This window comes from Pogoniulus pusillus, chromosome 13 (assembly GCF_015220805.1).
Source record: "Pogoniulus pusillus isolate bPogPus1 chromosome 13, bPogPus1.pri, whole genome shotgun sequence".
In the NCBI taxonomy this organism is placed as follows: Eukaryota; Metazoa; Chordata; class Aves; order Piciformes; family Lybiidae; genus Pogoniulus; species Pogoniulus pusillus.
In genome coordinates, this window is record NC_087276.1 from 3,795,842 (window position 1) to 3,815,198 (window position 19,357).

At 49.7% G+C, this 19,357-nt stretch overlaps 1 protein-coding gene across 3 annotated transcripts in view; it reads left to right on the plus strand.

Annotated features, from left to right (window-relative positions):
* NYAP2 (neuronal tyrosine-phosphorylated phosphoinositide-3-kinase adaptor 2) overlaps nucleotides 1-19,357 on the plus strand; it is a 191,709-nt gene that overhangs the window by 74,382 nt on the left and 97,970 nt on the right. For all 3 annotated transcript variants that reach the window (XM_064152798.1, XM_064152797.1, XM_064152796.1), the window contains exon 3: nucleotides 11,545-11,843. In XM_064152798.1, coding sequence (XP_064008868.1) covers nucleotides 11,545-11,843 — 299 coding nt within the window. The remainder of the gene's footprint in view (nucleotides 1-11,544; nucleotides 11,844-19,357) is intronic.

The following is a 19,357-nucleotide window of genomic DNA, read 5'->3' on the forward strand; positions in this document are numbered from 1 at the left end:
AGGGAGGCTGTAGCCAGGTGGGGTTGGGCTCTGCTGCCAAGCAACCAGCAATAGAACAAGGGGACACAGTCTCAAGCTGTGGCAGGGAGGTCTAGGCTGGATGTTAGGAGAAAGTTGTTGTCAGAAAGAGTGATTGGCATTGGAATGGGCTGCCCAGGGAGGTGGTGAAGTGCCTGGAGGTGTTGAAGCAAAGCCTGGCTGAGGCACTTGGTGCCATGGTCTGGTTGATTGGATAGGGCTGGGTGCTAGGTTGGACTGGATCATCTTGGAGGTCTCTTCCAACCTGCTTGATTCTATGATTCTGTGATTCTCTGCAGATCAGAAGGTCCTTACTCCTTAGTTACTGCTTTCCAGGTTGTCTTGCTTATGTTAGATTTGTTGGAAAAACAACACACATAGCTGGTTCTTTTTATCAGTGCTTCTTATAAAGCATTTTGGGTTTGTTATTTTGGGTTTCTTCATTTGTTTGTTCTCTCAATCCACCCAACAGTTGCTGGAATTTTCAACCTTTAGTGTTATAAAATAGTTGACTGTGGACTGTGGAGCATAGAATCATAGAATCAACCAGGTTGGAAGAGACCTCCAAGCTCAGCCAGTCCAACCTGGCACCCAGCCCTATCCAGTCAACCAGACATGGCACTAAGTGCCTCAGCCAGGCTTGGCTTGAATAACTCCAGGGATGGTGACTCCACCACCTCCCTGGGCAACCCATTCCAATGCCAATCACTCTCTCTGACAACAACTTCCTCCTAACATCCAGCCTAGACCTCCCCTGGCACAACTTGAGACTGTGTCCCCTTCTTCTGTTGCTGGTTGCCTGGCAGAAGAAAATTACCCAGACTAGGCTCAGTCTATCTGGAAATTGAATGAAGCTTCATATTCACAGCTTAGCACTATATACAAGCAGATAGTTACAATATAGACAGAAATTGACAAGTTAAAAAGCTAATACAGAAACACAGCAGCCCTCCCAGAAACCTGACTCCCCAGGAGGGGCTCCCAACCACCCTTCCACCTTCTTTCCACCCCTCTACCTTACTCCAGGCTTTTCCTTACATTTAAGGTAGTTTGGAAGGTCAGCCAGGAGGGTTAGGAAGCAGATGGATTAGTCACACAGACAGCAGGTTAGCTTAGAGAGAAGTGCAGCCCCAAAGACAGAGAGCAAACAACTCACTGCCTTATCTATGTCTGTGTTCTTGTTCTTATCCATCTCAGCAAGCCTATGAGTGCAGCAGCCATCACCACTGTTTCCTTTTCACAGCCTAGCATCTAATTCTTCTCACCAAAATATCTCAGCTAGGCTTAAACCAGCACCCCATCATTTGAAATGAAGTTATCTGGCCACATGCTGTGGAGAGTCTTGGTTAGTTTTGCTGTTGTCACCCCTTGTGCACTGTGTAGGAATTGGAGCTGTCTTTGGATGCTCACCAGGGACCTGGTTAATCTTACAGTGCAGCAACAACACGTAGGAGTTCAGTTTGATCTGGAGAAGCTCTGGCATGCAAAATCGAGTCCTGTTGTAGCAGGCAGGAGCCAAACTTGGCAGCAGCACAGAGGAGTCTGTCAGAGGTCTGTCACACATACAGGTTGGCTTGAATAGAGGGTTTGCTGGAGATAATCTGGCGTCAAACTCTGCGGGCACACCTCTGTGTGTGGTGTTGCTTGGGGCAGTTTCATAAGCCACAGGCAATTTCTGCCAGGCTTCCTAGGGATGCCAGTGCCACGCTGCAGGTACACGAAGATGGCATGGCAGTTCATTGTGGGTTTGCAGGATGGAGAGCCCTGCAGAGGGACCTGGCCAGGCTGGATGGGTGGGCAGAGGCCAATGGGATGAGATTGAACAAGGCCAAGTGCAGGGTTCTGCACTTTGGCCACAACAACCCCAAGCAGTGCTATAGGCTGGGGACTGAGTGGCTGGAGAGCAGCCAGGAGGAAAGGGACCTGGGGGTACTGATAGACAGTAAGCTGAAGATGAGCCAGCAGTGTGCCCAGGTGGCCAAGAGAGCCAATGGCATCCTGGCCTGCATCAGGAGCAGTGTGGCCAGTAGGACAAGGGAGGTTATTCTGCCCCTGTACGCAGCACTGCTCAGGCCACACCTTGAGTACTGTGTCCAGTTCTGGGCCCCTCAATTCAAGAAAGATGTTGAGGTGCTGGAACATGTCCAGAGAAGGGCAACAAAGCTGGTGAGGGGCCTGGAGCACAAATCCTATGAGGAGAGGCTGAGGGAGCTGGGCCTGTTTAGCCTGGAGAAGAGGAGGCTCAGGGGTGATCTTATTGCTGTCTACAACTACCTGAAGGGGCATTGTAGCCAGGTGGGGGGTGGCCTCTTCTCCCAGGCAACCAGCAATAGGACAAGGGGACACAGTCTCAAGTTGTGCCAGGGTAGGTATAGGCTGGATATTAGGAAGAAGTTCTTCCCAGAGAGAGTGATTGGCATTGGAATGGGCTGCCCAGGGAGGTGGTGGAGGCACCGTCCCTGGGGGTCTTCAAGCAAAGCCTGGCTGAGGCACTTAGTGCCATGGTCTGGTTGATTGGACAGGGCTGGGTGATAGGTTGGACTGGATGATCTTGGAGGTCTCTTCCAACCTGGTTGATTCTATGATTCTATGATTCTATGAAACCTGGCCTCTGGCTTTCACAGACATGATAAAAGAATAAAGATTATTTTAGAGCATTACTGAACCCTTTCTCTTGAGAAGTCTGACTCTTTAGGCAGCATCTGGTTTTCTCCCTCCCAGGCAGAGGCATTTGGCTGAGGTAAGGTGTTAGATGTGCACAGACATGTCAGCTGCTCAATTGACATAGTTCCCCAGAGGAAAAGATGACTCTGAACCTGACCTTTGTCATGGCTCATTGACACTTTAGCCTGTATCTAGAAGGGTGTTAATGTTATCCTCTGGATCTTGGTTTAAGATCATCCTGAGTCATAGAATTAAGCAGGTTGGAAGAGGCTTCCAAGCTCAGCCAGTCCAACCTAGCACCCAGCCCTAGCCAAGCAACCAGACCATGGCACTAAGTGCCTCAGCCAGGCTTGGCTTCAACACCTCCAGGGACAGTGACTCCACCACCTCCCTGGGCAGCCCATTCCAATGCCAATCACTCTCTCTGACAACAACTTCCTCCTCACATCCAGCCTAGACCTCCCCTGGCACAACTTCAGACTGTGTCCCCTTGTTCTGTTGCTGCTTGCCTGGCAGAAGAGCCCAACCCCACCTGGCTACAGCCTCCCTTCAGGTAGCTGGAGACAGCAATGAGCTCTGCCCTGAGCCTCCTCTTCTGCAGGCTGCACACCCCCAGCTCCCTCAGCCTGTCCTCATAGGGTTTGTGTTCCAGGCCCCTCACCAGCTTTGTTGCCCTTCTCTGGACACATTCCAACACCTCAACAATTAGACCATTTTTTTCAAGAACCTCCTACCATCCAAACCCTGATTGCACAACTTGAGACTGTGTCCCCTTCTTCTATTGCTGGTTGCCTGGGAGAAGAGCCCAACCCCACCTGGCTACAGCCTCCCAGCTGTTTTGGAGTCTATCAGAAAAGTAATGCAGGGGGGGAAAAGAAAGTCATGTATGTATATACTCCTTGGGAATGAGCAAGAGCTCTGAAGGGTGGTTAAAAAAGAAATGTGTGTAATTTCTTTCAATGTTTGGTTTTCACAACAGAAAGGATGTAGGTTTGTGTGAAACCATCCTTACAGCGCAGTCCCTGAATCTGCACTTGTGAGCCTGCCCTTCCTTCTTCAGCATTACATTTCATGGTCTGCTGAAATCATGTGTAGGGGGATAAAAATAGTGGATCTCCTGGTTGGTTTTGGGGTTTGTTTTTTTTTTTTTGGCATCCAACCTCTAATTTACAAATATAATTTATGCTAATCTCAAAAGTGCTTCCTGGATACAAAGTAAAATGTGTCATCCTTAGTACATGTGTGTATAATTTATTCTGATGAGGAATAGACATTTCAAAACCATTTCAGCCCTTTCTGCTCAGAACATTTGCTGTGAGCAGAGGAGCTGGGTGGAAGGAAGTGGTTAAAATGACTGAAGCTATTCTCCTCACTCAGAAAAGGTGGATAGAGAGAGGGATGAACTGCTGTTTCATCTGTCAAGCCAGCTCATATACTACCCTTGAGCTAAGTAGTTTTATTCCTTTTCTATTTTTGCTGATGATTAGTCATGTGTATGATGGACTTATAAAACCCTTCCAACATCTTTTTTTGTGGCATCTCTTTACTTGCCTCTGACTCACATGGCTTTCCTGATGGATTAGATGTATTGTGGGCAGAAGGATGTAGTGCTGTGTGGGTTTGCAGCTTTCCCAGGGAAGGTGGCCAAGAGAGCCAATGGCATCCTGGGCTGGCTCAGGAACAGTGTGGCCAGTAGGACAAGGGAGGTTCTTCTGCCCCTGTGCTCAGCACTGCTCAGGCCACACCTTGAGTGCTGTGTCCAGTTCTGGGCTCCTCAATTCAAGAGAGATGTTGAGGTGCTGGAAGGTGTCCAGAGAAGGGCAGCAAGGCTGGGGAGGGGCCTGGAACACAAACCCTATGAGGAGAGGCTGAGGGAGCTGGGGGTGTGCAGCCTGCAGAAGAGGAGGCTCAGGGCAGAGCTCATTGCTGAATACAACTACCTGAAGGGAGGCTGTAGCCAGGTGGGGTTGGTCTCTTCTGCCAGGCACCGAGCAACAGAACAAGGGGACACAGTCCCAAGCTGTGCCAGGGGGCGTCTAGGCTGGATGTTAGGAGGAAGTTGTTGTCAGAGAGAGTGATTGGCATTGGAATGGGCTGCCCAGGGAGGTGGTGGAGTCAGTATCCCTGGATGTATTGAAGCAGAGCCTGGATGAAGCACTTGGTACCATGGTCTGGTTGATTGTCTAGGGCTGGGTGCTAGGTTGGACTGGCTGAGCTTGGAGGTCTCTTCCAACCTGCTTGATTCTATGATTCTGTGATTCCTGTGTGTTGTTTGGCTTGTACTCCAGAGTTCTCCCTGCTTTCTGCAGAGAAGCCTGATAAGCTTCTGTCAGGTGAAAAAACAGTATCTGTGACTGAGTATTCCTCAGGCTCAAGAGGAATGAGCAGCTTCTACTGAAATGGCTTCTCCTGGTTGTGTGGGGTTTCAGCACTCAGAGGACAGTTACCTGCTGTGGTCCCCAACTGGGGTGGGTGTATTACCCAGAAAGCAATCATAGAATCATAGAATCAACCAGGTTGGAAGAGACCTCCAAGATCATCCAGGCCAACCTAGCACCCAGCCCTAGCCAGTCAACCAGACCATGGCACTAAGTGCCTCATCCAGGCTTTGCTTCAACACCTCCAGGGACGGTGACTCCTCCACCTCCCTGGGCAGCCCATTCCAATGCCAATCACTCTCTCTGTGAAGAACTTCCTCCTAACATCCAGCCTGTACTTTCCCCTGGCACAACTTGAGACTGTGTCCCCTTGTTCTATTGCTGGTTGCCTGGCAGAAGAGGCAATGAAGTGGCAAAAAGCCTTCAAAGGTGCCATGTCACTATATTCCCCTTCCTACTGCTCAGGAGGTCAAGTCTCATAATCAGCTGTGGTTCCCTCTTTGAACTAGTGGATACAAAGTGAGTAAATCTCACATGAAGGAGCATAAGAAGAAAAACAGAAACCATGGAAAGATGAGGAGAGCAACCAAGTGGTTCTTAGTGCCTGAGGCATGAAACTAATCCATTGTATGTCTGAACTGATAAGAGAATTTCTGGATGAATACCAAGAACAAGGGTAGATAAATGGCTGGGAAGAAAATGCAGCTCTAGGATATTCTGAATGTATGGGTCTTTGATATTCCCAAGAATTCTCTACTCCTTACAGCATCTCTGAGGGATTTTGTATTCCACATCACTTAGAATTAAAGCAGCAACCCCTAAGTAAAACAAAAGTTTTCACACAACTGTACATTTGTTTTCTAGGAATGAATTCCACTCCTGACAGGACCAGGTAGTGAAACTTCATGGCAAGTTAAAACTGTTATTTGCAATGCCCAGTAGGAGCAGTGCACATGAGGAGGACCACACCAATGCAAACAATCTCTGGGCACTTCTTTGCCATGTATTTCTCAGCAATGTGATGAGAAGTCCTTTTTCTTAGTTTTCTACCACAATAACTTGAAAATCTCTTCCTAGATAATAGGAATGTTGTGACTTGTAGCTACAAGGAAGGCAGAAGGGCTCTGCAGAGGGACCTTGACCACCTGCACAGATGGGCAGAGTCCAAGGGGATGGGGTTCAATAGCTCCAAGTGCAGGGTGCTGCACTTTGGCTACAACAACCCCATGCAGAGATACAGGCTGGGGTCGGAGTGGCTGAGAGCAGACAGACAGAGAGGGATCTGGGGGTACTGATTGATACCTGCCTGAACATGAGCCAGCAGTGTGCCCAGGTGGCCAAGAGAGCCAGTGGCATCCTGGCCTGCATCAGGAATGGTGTGGTCAGCAGGAGCAGGGAGGTCATTCTGCCCCTGTACTCTGCACAGGTTAGACCACACCTTGAGTGCTGTGTTCAGTTCTGGGCCCCCCAGTTTAGGAGGGACATTGAGATGCTTGAGCGTGTCCAGAGAAGGGCAACGAGGCTGGGGAGAGGCCTTGAGCACAGCCCTACGAGGAGAGGCTGAGGGAGCTGGGATTGGTTAGCCTGGAGAAGAGGAGGCTCAGGGCAGACCTTATTGCTGTCTGCAACTACCTGAGGGGAGGTTGTGGCCAGGAGGAGGTTGCTCTCTTCTCTCAGGTGGCCAGCACCAGAACAAGAGGACACAGCCTCAAGCTGTGCCAGGGGAAATTTAGGCTGGAGGTGAGGAGAAAGTTCTTCACTGAGAGAGTCATTGGACACTGGAATGGGCTGCCCGGGGAGGTGGTGGAGTCGCCGTCCCTGGAGCTGTTCAAGGCAGGACTGGACGTGGCACTTGGTGCCATGGTCTGGCCTTGAGCTCTGTGGTAAAGGGTTGGACTTGATGATCTGTGAGGTCTCTTCCAACCCTGATGATACTGTGAGACTGTGGTACTGTGATACTGTGAAAATGTGGTGGAAATGACCTTACCTGTGTTCTGTCCCTTTAGAATATTACCTGTGTTGGTTTCTAATGTTCTTCCATAACTTGTCCTCTTGTGATGTGATAAAATGGATGACATACAAGATTCTCCCTCTCCAGCTCTTCAAAGTTATAAGTGTTTTAGTTATTCTGTGCCAAGTGTAAGGTCCTGCACCTGGATGAGTGCAATCCCAAGCACAACTCCAGGACGAGTGGGGAATGGCTGAGAGCAGCCCTGAGGAACAGGCCCTGGGGGTCTGGGCTGGTGAAAAGCTCAACAGGAGCCTGCAGTGTGAGTGCAGCCCAGACACAAGCCTGTGCTGGGCTGCAGCAAGAGCAGTGTGGGCAGCAGGGCAAGGGAGGGGATTCTGCCCCTTGGCTCTGCTCTCCTCAGCCCCCACCTGTGTGCAGTTCTGGAGCCCCCAGCGCAAAAGGGACATGGAAGTGTTGGAGCCAGTCCAGAGGAGGGCCACGAAGATGATGCTGAGAGGGCTGCAGCAGCTCTGTTATGAGGACAGGCTACAAGAGTTGGGGATTTTCAGCCTGCAGAAGAGAAGTCTTTGTGGAGACCTTAGAGTGGCCTTGCAGTATCTGAAGGGGACTACAGGAAGGCTGGGGAGGGACTATTGACAAGGTCTGGTAATGACAGGACAAGGGGGAATGGGTTTGAACTGGCAGAGGGGAGATTGAAAGTAGCTGTTAGGAAAAGGTTGTTTGCAGTGAGGGTGGTGAGACACTGGCACAGGTTGCCCAGGGAGGTTGTGGCTGCTCCCTGCCTGGAGGTGTTCAAGGCCAGGCTGGATGAGGCCTTGAGCAACCTGTTCTAGTGGGAGGTGTCCTTGCCTATGGCAGGGGGTTGGAGCTGGATGATCCTTGAGGTCCCTTCCAACCTAAACCATTCTGTGATTCTATAGTCTCCGAGTGCTCCAGTATCTGCTTGCTAATGAGCCAAGCTGTAATGTCTCCAGGACCATGATCATTACAGCCTGTATCAAGTCAGCCTGATGTTGCAGGTGGGAACAGCAAGGTTAGTATGATTTTATGCTAGCCCACTTCTGACCTAAAAAATGCCAACCAAGAGATAAAACCTAGAGGTTTATCTCCAGTAAGACAGGGTTTTACAGGAGGTAAAACAAGACTTTTCAGCTGGAGCTCTGGTCCACATGTTGGAAATGAAAGCTGAAATCTAGTCTTGCTGATTTAAGGCAGATCCAGCTGTTCTGGTGTTTGTTATAGTGATCCAGCTGCAGAACTGCATAGAGCAGGGAGAAGGGTGGGAAACTCATTACCTTCCAGTGCAGCTAAGGAGGGAGTGTGTAACCTGGCAGCACTCCATGGTCAACACTGGACTTGTAAGGTTGGCTTTGGAGAAGCCTGTGGCATTCAAAATAGATGTTGAGGTGCTGGAAAGAGTCCAGAGAAGGGCAATGAAGCTGGGGAGGGTCCTGGAGCACAGCCCTGTGAGGAGAGGCTGAGGGAGCTGGGGGTGTGCAGCCTGCAGCAGAGGAGGCTCAGGGCAGACCTCATTGCTGTCTACAGCTCCCTGAAGGGAGGCTGTAGCCAGGTGGGGTTGGTCTCTTCTGCCAGGCAAGCAGCAATAGAACAAGAGGACACAGTTTGAAGTTGTGCAATCAGGGGAGGTCTAGGCTGGATGTGAGGAGGAAGTTGTTGCCAGAGAGAGTGGTTGGCATTGGAATGGGCTGCCCAGGGAGGTGGTGGAGTCACCATCCCTGGAGGCATTCAAGCAAAGCCTGGCTGAGGCACTTAGTGCCATGGTCTGGTTGCTTGGCCAGGGCTGGGTGCTAGGTTGGGCTGGCTGAGCTTGGAGGTCTCTTCCAACCTGCTTGATTCTGTGATTCTATGTGTTTGTTTCAGAATACTCTTCCAGAGAGCGTCTGGAGCCAGGGTCCCTGCACTGGCCTTTTGTGCATCCAGTGCAGCATCCATCACCAGACCTAGGAAATGCCAAAGTGCTTTTCAGCAGAGAGGGAGCTTTGCTGTAAGCCTGTAACCCGAGTGATTGTATGATTAATCATGATGCTAGATAATTCATGCCTGTCTTTGTAGACACACGTCTCATGCTTTTAATGGTTACTTGAGCACTGTGCATAATTCTTTGTCAGAGAAGCATTTGAACCTGGTCAAGTTCAAATTGAAACCTCCCAGAGGAATAATCCAAATCTGTATTTCCATATATATTAATACACTGGGTAATACTTGCAGCAACTCATATAATACAGTTTGGAATTGAGATAGAACTCATTATCAGTCCAGTGAGGAGCACAGGCTCTTTCCTGTCAGAAATAGTGGAGTGAGAGCTGCACAATTATTCTTCCTGGTCTGTCTCTAGTCATTCATGCAGCAAGGTGCAGATAAACTTTTCTCAGCCCGTTGTGCTGGAGTGAGACAGTCCCAGTCTCTGGTTGCAAACAGGAGGATATGTAAATAAATCCCTTAATTCTGGCTAATTTCATGATGTAACATGAGCATCACAGAATCATAGAATCAGCCAGGTTGGAAGAGACCTCCAAGCTCAGCCAGTCCAACCTAGCACCCAGCCCTGGCCAATCAACCAGACCATGGCACTAAGCACCTCAGCCAGGCTTCACTTCAACACCTCCAGGGAAGGCTACTCCACCACCTCCCTGGGCAGCCCATTCCAATGCCAATCACTCTCTCTGACAACAACTTCCTTCTTACATCCAGCCTAGACCTCCCCTGCCACAACTTGACACTGTGTCTCTTTGTTCTGTTGCTGCTTGCCTGGCAGAAGAGACCAACCCCATCTGGCTACAGCCTCCCTTCAGGTAATTGCAGACAGCAATGAGCTCTGCCCTGAGCCTCCTCTTCTGCAGGCTGCACACCCCCAGCTCCCTCAGCCTCTTCTCACAGGGCTCTGCTCCAGGCCCCTCCCCAGCCTTGCTGCCCTTCTCTGGACACTTTCCAGCACCTCAACATCTCTCTTGAATTGAGGAGCCCAGAACTGGACACAACACTCAAGGTGCAAACTGCCTTTATACCTCAGGTAGTTTTTGGAGCTGGCATTCATTGAGTGGTATGTTCCAAGTAGCTGTGCTTACAAGAAATAGTGCTCAGCACACACAGATGTGGTGAGGTGTGGCCTGACTAGCGTTGAGTTTAGGGTGTACAGTGCCTAAATATCAGCTGAGGGTTGGCTTCTAAGCTCAGAGAAAAAGAGACTCTGTTTTAAATATTGCAGAAAAGAGGGAAAGGGTATCACGATGGCTCTGTGTAGTAGCTGAGCAGAGGATGTAGAAAAGCAAGACCAGATTTCCACAAAGCGACACAGCAAGGTTTGTTCCCATCTCTGCCTGCAACCAAAGCCTCTTGGACTCAGGCTTTGTACTGTGGAGTCAGCACAGAAAGCAAGTAAGACAGGTTTCCATGTGTGATGCTGAAAGGAATTCAGTGCAGAATGAAAAAAAAAAAAGATCAGGGAAGGAACAGGAAAGGCTGTGGTGGAATTGTTTAATGAGGTAGTGCCTTTGGACACTGGACTTAGAGGTGGGAAGTTTTTGCTTCTGGAATACAAAGTATAGCAGTTGGAGGGGGGAAATGGTTCTTGTAAGTAGTGTTGTGGGTTCTTAGGAGAAGGGTAAAACCCATCAGCTCAGGGGAACTTGTCCAGGTCTATCCAGGGCACGGTGGTGAATGGTGCCACATCCAGTTGGCAGCTGTCACTAGTGGTGTGCCCCAAGGATCAGTGCTGGGCCCAGTCCTGTTCAATATCTTTATTGATGATCTGGATGAGGGGGTTGAGTCCAGCGGCAGTGAGTTTGCAGAGGACACCAAGCTAGGAGCAGCTGTGGAGCTGTTGGAGGGTAGAAGAGCCCTGCAGAGGGACCTGGACAGGTGGGCAGGGGACAATGGGATGAGACTGAACAATGCCAAGTGCACTTTGTCCACAACAACCCCAAGCAGCACAACAGGCTGGGGACTGAGTGGCTGAGAGCAGCCAGGAGGAAAAGGACCTGGGGGTACTGATAGATAGTAGCTGAAGATGAGGCAGCAGTGTGTCCAGGTGGGCAGCAGAGCCAATGGCATCCTGGCCTGGCTCAGGAGCAGTGTGGGCAGCAGGACAAGGGAGGTTCTTCTGCCCCTGTACTCAACACTGCTCAGGCCACCCCTTGAGTGCCTGGAGGTTGCTCCAGGAGGAGGTTGCTCTCTTCTCTCAGGTGGCCAGCACCAGAACAAGAGGACACAGCCTCAGGCTGTGCCAGGGGAGATTTAGGCTGGAGGTGAGGAGAAAGTTCTTCCCTGAGAGAGTCATTGGACACTGGAATGGGCTGCCCGGGGAGGTGGTGGAGTCGCCGTCCCTGGAGCTGTTCAAGGCAGGACTGGACGTGGCACTTGGTGCCATGGTCTGGCCTTGAGCTCTGTGGTAAAGGGTTGGACTTGATGATCTGTGAGGTCTCTTCCAACCCTGATGATACTCTGTGAGACTGTGATACTGTGATTTATTTACATGCATATTTTCTCTTACAGCATAGGTGGAGAAGTAGTGAGAGGCAATGAAGGAAGCTACGTGGGGAAACATTTCCGCATGGGATTTATGACAATGCCTGCTCCTCAGGACAGACTGCCACATCCTTGCTCCAGTGGCTTTACCGTGAGGTCCCAGTCTCTTCATTCTGTTGGAGGAACCGATGATGAAAGCAGCAGCTCTCGAAAGCAGCCACCTCCAAAACCCAAGCGAGACCCCAACACCAAGCTGAGCACCTCCTCTGAAACAGTCAACACTGGAACAACAAGTAAAAGTGGGAAACTACCGGACAGGACTGAAGGTAAACACTATAGATCTTTGGACAAAAAGGGTTTGGTGACCCAAAATTAAGGCTATCTAGCTGATACTCTTGCATTTAAGCATTACCTGTGTGTTTCTTTATCTGTGTGACAGCCAGCATAGATATACCAGATGAGGGCTCTCTGCACTTTGAACCACTGGGGAACTGCCACAGAACCATAGCACTTACTTGGAGTTGTTACATACTGGGGAATGAGTTGAATTTACTCAGAGTGAAGGGAAAAAGAGATTGCTAACAGATGTCATGTAGGGCAATGTTATCTGCATGCTAGCCAAGGACCAGTAGCACTGGGCAAATCACAGCTTGAGGAAGGAACTTCCTCAGGAAAAAGGTGAAAGAGTACTGTATGACCTTGAAACTCTACAGCAAGAAAATATCTTCCAGTGGTAAAAATTTCTCCAAGATGCTAGAATCAAAGAATGGTTTAGGTTAGAAGGAATCTTAATGCTCATCTAGTTCAAGGCCTCCTGCCATGGCCAGGCACACCTATTCATAGAATCATAGAATCATAGAATCATAGAATCAACCAGGTTGGAGGAGACCTCCAAGCTCAGCCAGTCCAACCTAGCACCCAGCCCTTGACAATCAACCAGACCATGGCACTAAGTGCCTCAGCCAGGCTTTGCTTCAACACCTCCAAGGATGGTGAGTCCACCACCTCCCTGGGCAGCCCATTCCAATGCCAATCACTCTCTCTGACAACAACTTCCTCCTCACATCCAGCCTAGACCTCCCCTGGCACAACTTGAGACTGTGTCCCCTTGTTCTATTGCTGCTTGCCTAGCAGAAGAGACCAACCCCACCTGGCTACAGCCTCCCTTCAGGGAGTTGTAGGCAGCAATGAGCTCTGCCCTGTGCCTCCTCTTCTCCAGGCTGCACACCCCCAGCTCCCTCAGCCTCTCCTCACAGGGTTTGTGTTCCAGGCCCCTCACCAGCTTCATTGCCCTTCTTTAGACATGTTCCAACACCTCAGCAATTAGACCAGGTGTTTCAAGAACCCATCTAACCCAGGCTTGAACACTTCCAGGGTTGGAGCCTCCACAACTTTTCTGGTCAGCCTGTTCCAGTGCCTCACCACCCTCATGGGAAGAATTGCTTCCTAATATCTAGTCTAAATCCATTTTTCTCCTGTGTGAAGTCATTACCCCTTGTTGTGTCACCACATACCCTTGTAACAAGTCCCTCTCCAGCTATGCTGTTGGTCTGCTTCAAATACTGGAAGGCTGCTTTAAGGTCTCCCTGAGGACTTCTCTTTTTCAGGCTGAGCACCTCCAGCTCCTTCACACAGTATCACAGTATCATCAGGGTTGGAAGAGACCTCACAGATCATCAAGTCCAACCCTTTACCACAGAGCTCAAGGCCAGACCATGGCACCAAGTGCCACGTCCAGTCCTGCCTTGAAGTGCCCCAGGGATGGCGACTCCACAGCAGAGGTGCTCCAGTCCTCAAATAATCTTACAGGTTTCCATTTTCTCTGCCCATTCCTCCCAGTTGTGTTGCAGCTAATGCAGCACTCAGTGCTCAGTAATGCAGTATTCAGAAGAAAACAAATGAATGTGTGGAATAATGATATTAATCCTTCACTCTGATGTACTACAGATGAGCTAACACTATGGGGATCTTCTCTGTTCTTTCTGCCATGCTGGGATGTGTTTTGTGGAGCAGTAGGGCCAGCTGTGCTCCCTGCTAGATGAGATCAGGATGACTCTTTTTCACAGTGTGAGCTGCAAGAAGGAGCCTTTAGGAACAAACATTTTTGACCACTGCTGGTCCATCCCACTGCTCTGTTGCAGATCAGTTTTGACATCCAATGTGGGATGTTGTGCTCTTAATGCATGTCTGTTTTCCTTGCGACTGTGGGCAGAAATCCTTGTTAGTTGCACTCATGCTACAACCTCTTCTAAGCAAGCTGATTTTAAGAAGTCATCAGTGTGTCATGGTAGGCCTGATAGGCCAAAAAAGAGCTTATCCATGTTCTGGCTTGCCCAGGCATGTTTTTCTGCTCTCCCCACTTCTGGTGTGAGGAGAAGCAACCATGGGAAAGAGGACAAAGAACCTGATCCACTGAGTCTAAGGACTCTGGCTTGCCCAGACATGTTCCCCTGCTCCCCCTCCTTCTGTGCTGGGGGAGGCAAGCACAGGTAAGGAAAACAAAAGCCCTGAATTCACCTGATATGGTCAAATTTGGCCAAGTGCCATTCTGATTGGCTAATCTGTGTCCAAAGGCCCATTAGTCTTGGGCTGTATTGATGAAAAGGGATGAGCAGGTAGCACAGTGTGCTGCTGCTGCTGCTGCTGCTGCTGCCTCATTGCATCCTGCACTGCCTGGGAACTCCACTGCCTCGAGTTCACCAGGAGCAGGCTCTAAATGCCTGCAGGCAATCAGCCTGCACAGCCAGCCTGACATTGTGCCCAGACTGCATATGGCACTGCAGCCTTCCTGCCCCTCTGCAAGGCTTCTGCTGAATGGGGAATCAAGAGGAGCCAGGTCAGAGACTGTGCCATAGACTCCCAGCTTCTGAGAAAAGAGCCTGGGAAACTCCAAAGCCTCTAACAGCTTTGAGACCACTGACAGCAACCCCTGCACCTGCTTTGGGTATTGTCTGATACTATTTTGTGAGTAAATGCTTAAAGCCTCTTGGAATTCACTGATTGCCTTCTGCCATAAGCAGAAAGCAGCTTCCTGTGTCCTCTAGTGGATAAGCAGTGTAATTAACCACAAGCAGTATAATTAACCACAGGAACCTTCTCTTCCAGCATAATGTTTGTGTTTGACACTTGAAGAAATAAGTGCTCCAGTTGTGCCTGTTCCCTGTGTGTATAAATTTCCAAACCCTGCCTTTTGAACCTTGTGAATAAGTTTTCTTGTGAGATTTAATGTTAATAAACAGTTCTCATAGTTATTAACAATCTTCACCTGGATATCAAAATGAATACAGATCATTAGTGTTGCATAATCCACTACACAGTGATAATAAGGATAGAAACAATTCTGCATTTCAGCTAGTGGCACATATGCCTGTGATTGTGAGGCTGAACACAAACACTGAACAAAGCCATAGGTTCATTTATGCTGTTGCTGGTCATTATTTTGCATATGACATTTACCACTGCTCCCATGGCTTGCTGTTTATAGTGCCTGTGACATCAGCCAAGAGAGCCAATGGCATCCTGGCCTGGCTCAGGAGCAGTGTGGCCAGCAGGACAAGGGAGGTTATTCTGCCCCTGTGCTCAGCACTGCTCAGGCCACACCTTGAGTGCTGTGCCCAGTTCTGGGCCCCTCAATTCAAGAAGGATGTTGAGGTGCTGGAACATGTCCAGAGAAGGGCAACAAAGCTGGTGAGGGGCCTGGAGCACAAATCCTATGAGGAGAGGTTGAGGGAGCTGGGCCTGTTTAGCCTGGAGAAGAGGAGGCTCAGGGGTGATCTTATTACTGTCTACAACTACCTGAAGGGACATTGTAGCCAGGTGGGGGTGGCCTCTTCTCCCAGGTAACCAGGAATAGAACAAGGGGACACAGTCTCAAGTTGTGCCAGGGTAGGTATAGGCTGGATGTTAGGAGGAAGTTGTTGGCAGAGAGAGTGATTGGCATTGGAATGGGCTGCCCAGGGAGGTGGTGGAGGCACCGTCCCTGGGGGTCTTCAAGAAAAGCCTGGATGAGGCACTTAGTGCCATGGTCTGGTTGATTGTCAAGGGCTGGGTGCTAGGTTGGACTGGATGATCTTGGAGGTCTCTTCCAACCTGGTTGATTCTATGATTCTATGATTCTAATGTGGCAGACCCAAGCATTAACTAGCTGTCCTTAGTAAAAGCAGGTTACTAGACCTAGACTTCTCTGCAAAGAAACCATTCAGATGTGTGCTAAAGACAGATTTAAAATGCCATATCAGAAAGCTTGTCAAGTCTTTAATTTAACACAAGAGCAGAATGCATGGCACAGGCCTCTCTGTCTCCTAGACTCTGAGGTGGAAGGTAGGAACTCTTTAATTACTCACAAGTTCTTTGAAAAATGCTGTGGTTTAAAATATTTAACTGATTCTTTAATATATATTGGAAGTATAGAAGCATAAAATCAGTCAGGGTTGGAAGGGACCACAAGGACCACCCAGTTCCAACCCCCCTGCCATGGCCAGGGACACCCTACCCTAGAGCAGGCTGCCCACAGCCTCAGCCAGCCTGGCCTCAAACACCTCCAGCCATGGGGCCTCAAACACCTCCCTGGGCAACCCAGTCCAGCCTCTCACCACTCTCCTGCTCAAAAACTTCCTCCTCACCTCCAGCCTCAATCTCTCCACCTCCAGCTTTGCTCCATTCCCCCCTGTCCTGTCACTCCCTGACAGCCTCAAAAGTCCCTCCCCAGCTTTTTTGTAGCCCACTTCAGATGCTGGAAGGCCACAAGAAGGTCACCTGGGAGCCTCCTCTGCTCCAGCCTGCACAGCCCCAACTCTTTCAGTCTGTGCTCACAGCAGAGCTGCTGCAGCCCTCTGAGCATCCTCCTGGCCCTTCTCTGGGCGCTCTCCAGCATCTCCACATCCCTCTTGTCCCAGGGGCTCCAGAACTGGATGCAGTACTCCAGGTGGGGTCTCAGCAGAGCACAGCAGAGGGGGAGAATCCCCTCCCTGGCCCTGCTGGCCACACTTCTGCTGCTGCAGCCCAGGCTGTGGTTGGCTTTCTGGGCTGCAAGTGCACACTGCTGGCTCATGTTGGGCACTGTTTCTTCCTCAGTCTGCACAACTATAATTACCAAAGCTAAATGGAATTTTCTTTGCAGCCAGGGCAGTAAGATAGGTCCTGAGGTTTCCTGAGTTCCCCAGCAAATACTCCTGTAGGTGTCCATTAAGTCACACAGCATGTTGTGCTCTCCAGTGTAGCTGGCATTGTCTCTAGGATGATTAGGGGTAGAGTCTGGTTTACATTCCTTGTATGCAAAAAGGATGATAGGTGAGGTCTATTTTACACACACAGCCCTTTTCCTCATTTACTGAGAAGCAAAAGACTTCTGACAGCTCTACAGTAGCACTAATGATAATGGTAGTGAGAATTGAAATACATGCAAGCATTTAACCACTCTCATAGAAGCCAGGGCAGACTCCTTAAGCAGTCTGTGTCCTCATGAACTAAGCCTTCTTCAGCATCATTGTTCTGAACATTTTGTTTCCTTTCCCCTGTCTCCTCTTGCCATCTAACATTGGCACAGGGACATAACCTATCATCATGCCTCTTCTGACAGATTTTGGAGTTTGACATGGATTGACAGCTCTGTTTCCACTTGGCTGCCTCCCATTCTGCAAAGGTTGAGCTTGATCTATCCCATCACGTGGTGGTTTTGAGTGGTATTGTGACAGTGCTCACCTTGGGTAAGCTGTACTACAGCAGTACTCCTACACCTAGCACAAATCCTGTGAGGAGAGGTTGAGGGAGCTGGGCCTGTTTAGCCTGCAGAAGAGGAGGCTCAGGGGTGATCTTATTACTGTCTACAACTACCTGAAGGGGCATTGTAGCCAGGTGGGGGGTGGCCTCTTCTCCCAGGCAACCAGCAACAGAACAAGGGGACACAGTCTCAAGTTGTGGCAGGGTAGGTATAGGCTGGATGTTAGGAGGAAGTTCTTCACAGAGAGAGTGATTGGCATTGGAATGGGCTGCCCAGGGAGGTGGTGGAGGCACCGTCCCTGGGGGTCTTCAAGAAAAGCCTGGATGAGGCACTTAGTGCCATGGTTTAGTTGACTGGCTAGGGCTGGGTGCTAGGTTGGACTGGATGATCTTGGAGGTCTCTTCCAACCTGGTTGATTCTATGAAATTCTAAAGTATTGCAGGGCTCCTCAGCATCAGTACTCAAATCATGAGCTGAATATTCATAGCAAGATCTCTGGAAAGAACTAATGAATGAGTAATATTCTATCACTAACATAAAAGGTGATACTTAAGTGTTACCTTTTAGTGTGGCTAAGTGCCTTCATGGAATATTGAAGAACTCTAGTATGCTTAATATATAACCCATATTGGATTCCTTCTGCTGGTTTATATCTAGTGCAGCAACAGAAGAGGATTGGTAGGTTGTGCAGCAACAACTTATAGGTTATTATGAAGCAGTTCCTGGAGATTTCAGATTGGCAGAAGCCTTCAACCATGCCATTGGTTTTGTGTGTTCAGAACATCTGCCCTGCTCATATGTGTCTGGTTTTATATAGAACCATGGAATCACAGAACTGTTTAGGTTGGGAGAGATCTTCAAGGTCATTAAGTCCAACCATGAACCAAATACTGCCAGAGGCCAATGGGATGAGATCTAGGAAGGCCAAGTGCAGGGTTCTACACTGTGGCCACAACAAACCCAAGCAGCACTACAGGCTGGGGACAGAGTGGCTGAGAGCAGCCAGGCAGAGAGGGAGATGGGGGTGCTGGTAGAGAGTAGCTGAAGATGAGGCAGCAGTGTCCAGGTGGGCAGCAGAGCCAATGGCATCCTGGGCTGGCTCAGGAGCAGTGTGGCCAGCAGGACAAGGGAGGTTCTTCTGCCCCTGTGCTCAGCACTGCTCAGGCCACACCTTGAGTGCTGTGTCCAGTTCTGGGCTCCTCCATTCAAGAGAGATGTTGAGGTGCTGGAAGGTGTCCAGAGAAGGGCAGCAAGGCTGGGGAGGGGCCTGGAACACAAACTCTATGAGGAGAGGCTGAGGGAGCTGGGGGTGTGCAGCCTGCAGAAGAGGAGGCTCAGGGCCGATCTCATTGCTGTCTACAACTCCCTGAAGGGAGGCTGTAGCCAGGTGGGGTTGGTCTCTCCTGCCAGACAACCAGCAACAAAAGAAGGGGACACAGTCTGAAGTTGTGCTAGGGGAGGTACAGGCTGGATGTTAGGAGGAAGTTGTTGGCAGAGAGAGTGATTGGCATTGGAATGGGCTGCCCAGGGAGGTGGTGGAGGCACCGTCCCTGGAGGTGTTGAAGAGGGGGCTGGATGGGGCACTTGGTACCATGGTCTGGTTGACTGGCTAGGGCCGGGTGCTGGGTTGGACTGGATGATCTTGGAGGTCTCTTCCAACCTGCTTGATTCTATGATTCTAAGTTTTCAGATGACAGCTCTCAAAACTGGGTCACTTTCCTGTGCATGCTATCTCCTCCAGCCTCTCATGTTTTCAGCTCAGAGGGGAAAAGGGTGAAGGAGGAAATGAAAGCAGCAGTTCTTACAGTTGTGGTGATGACTTTCTGAGCAGAACCATGGACACAATGCAATTTTTGGAGGGACTTATAAACAAGTTTTGAAGACACAGAGGGAATATGTTCTTACCCTGCAGGCACATATGCATACTCATTAACACTAATGAAAGTTGCAAGCATTGAGCAGAAAATAGACCATGCCATGGTAAAAAAAAAAGAAGAAGCTCTAGTTACCCTCTTGGGAAATGCATCATGCCCAAGACTTAGCAGTTGGTGCTTTAGCTGTGCTGTGCTAGTCTATCCTGTGTACTTTGGGTTGCCTTTCCTTCTTCTTTTTCATTTCACA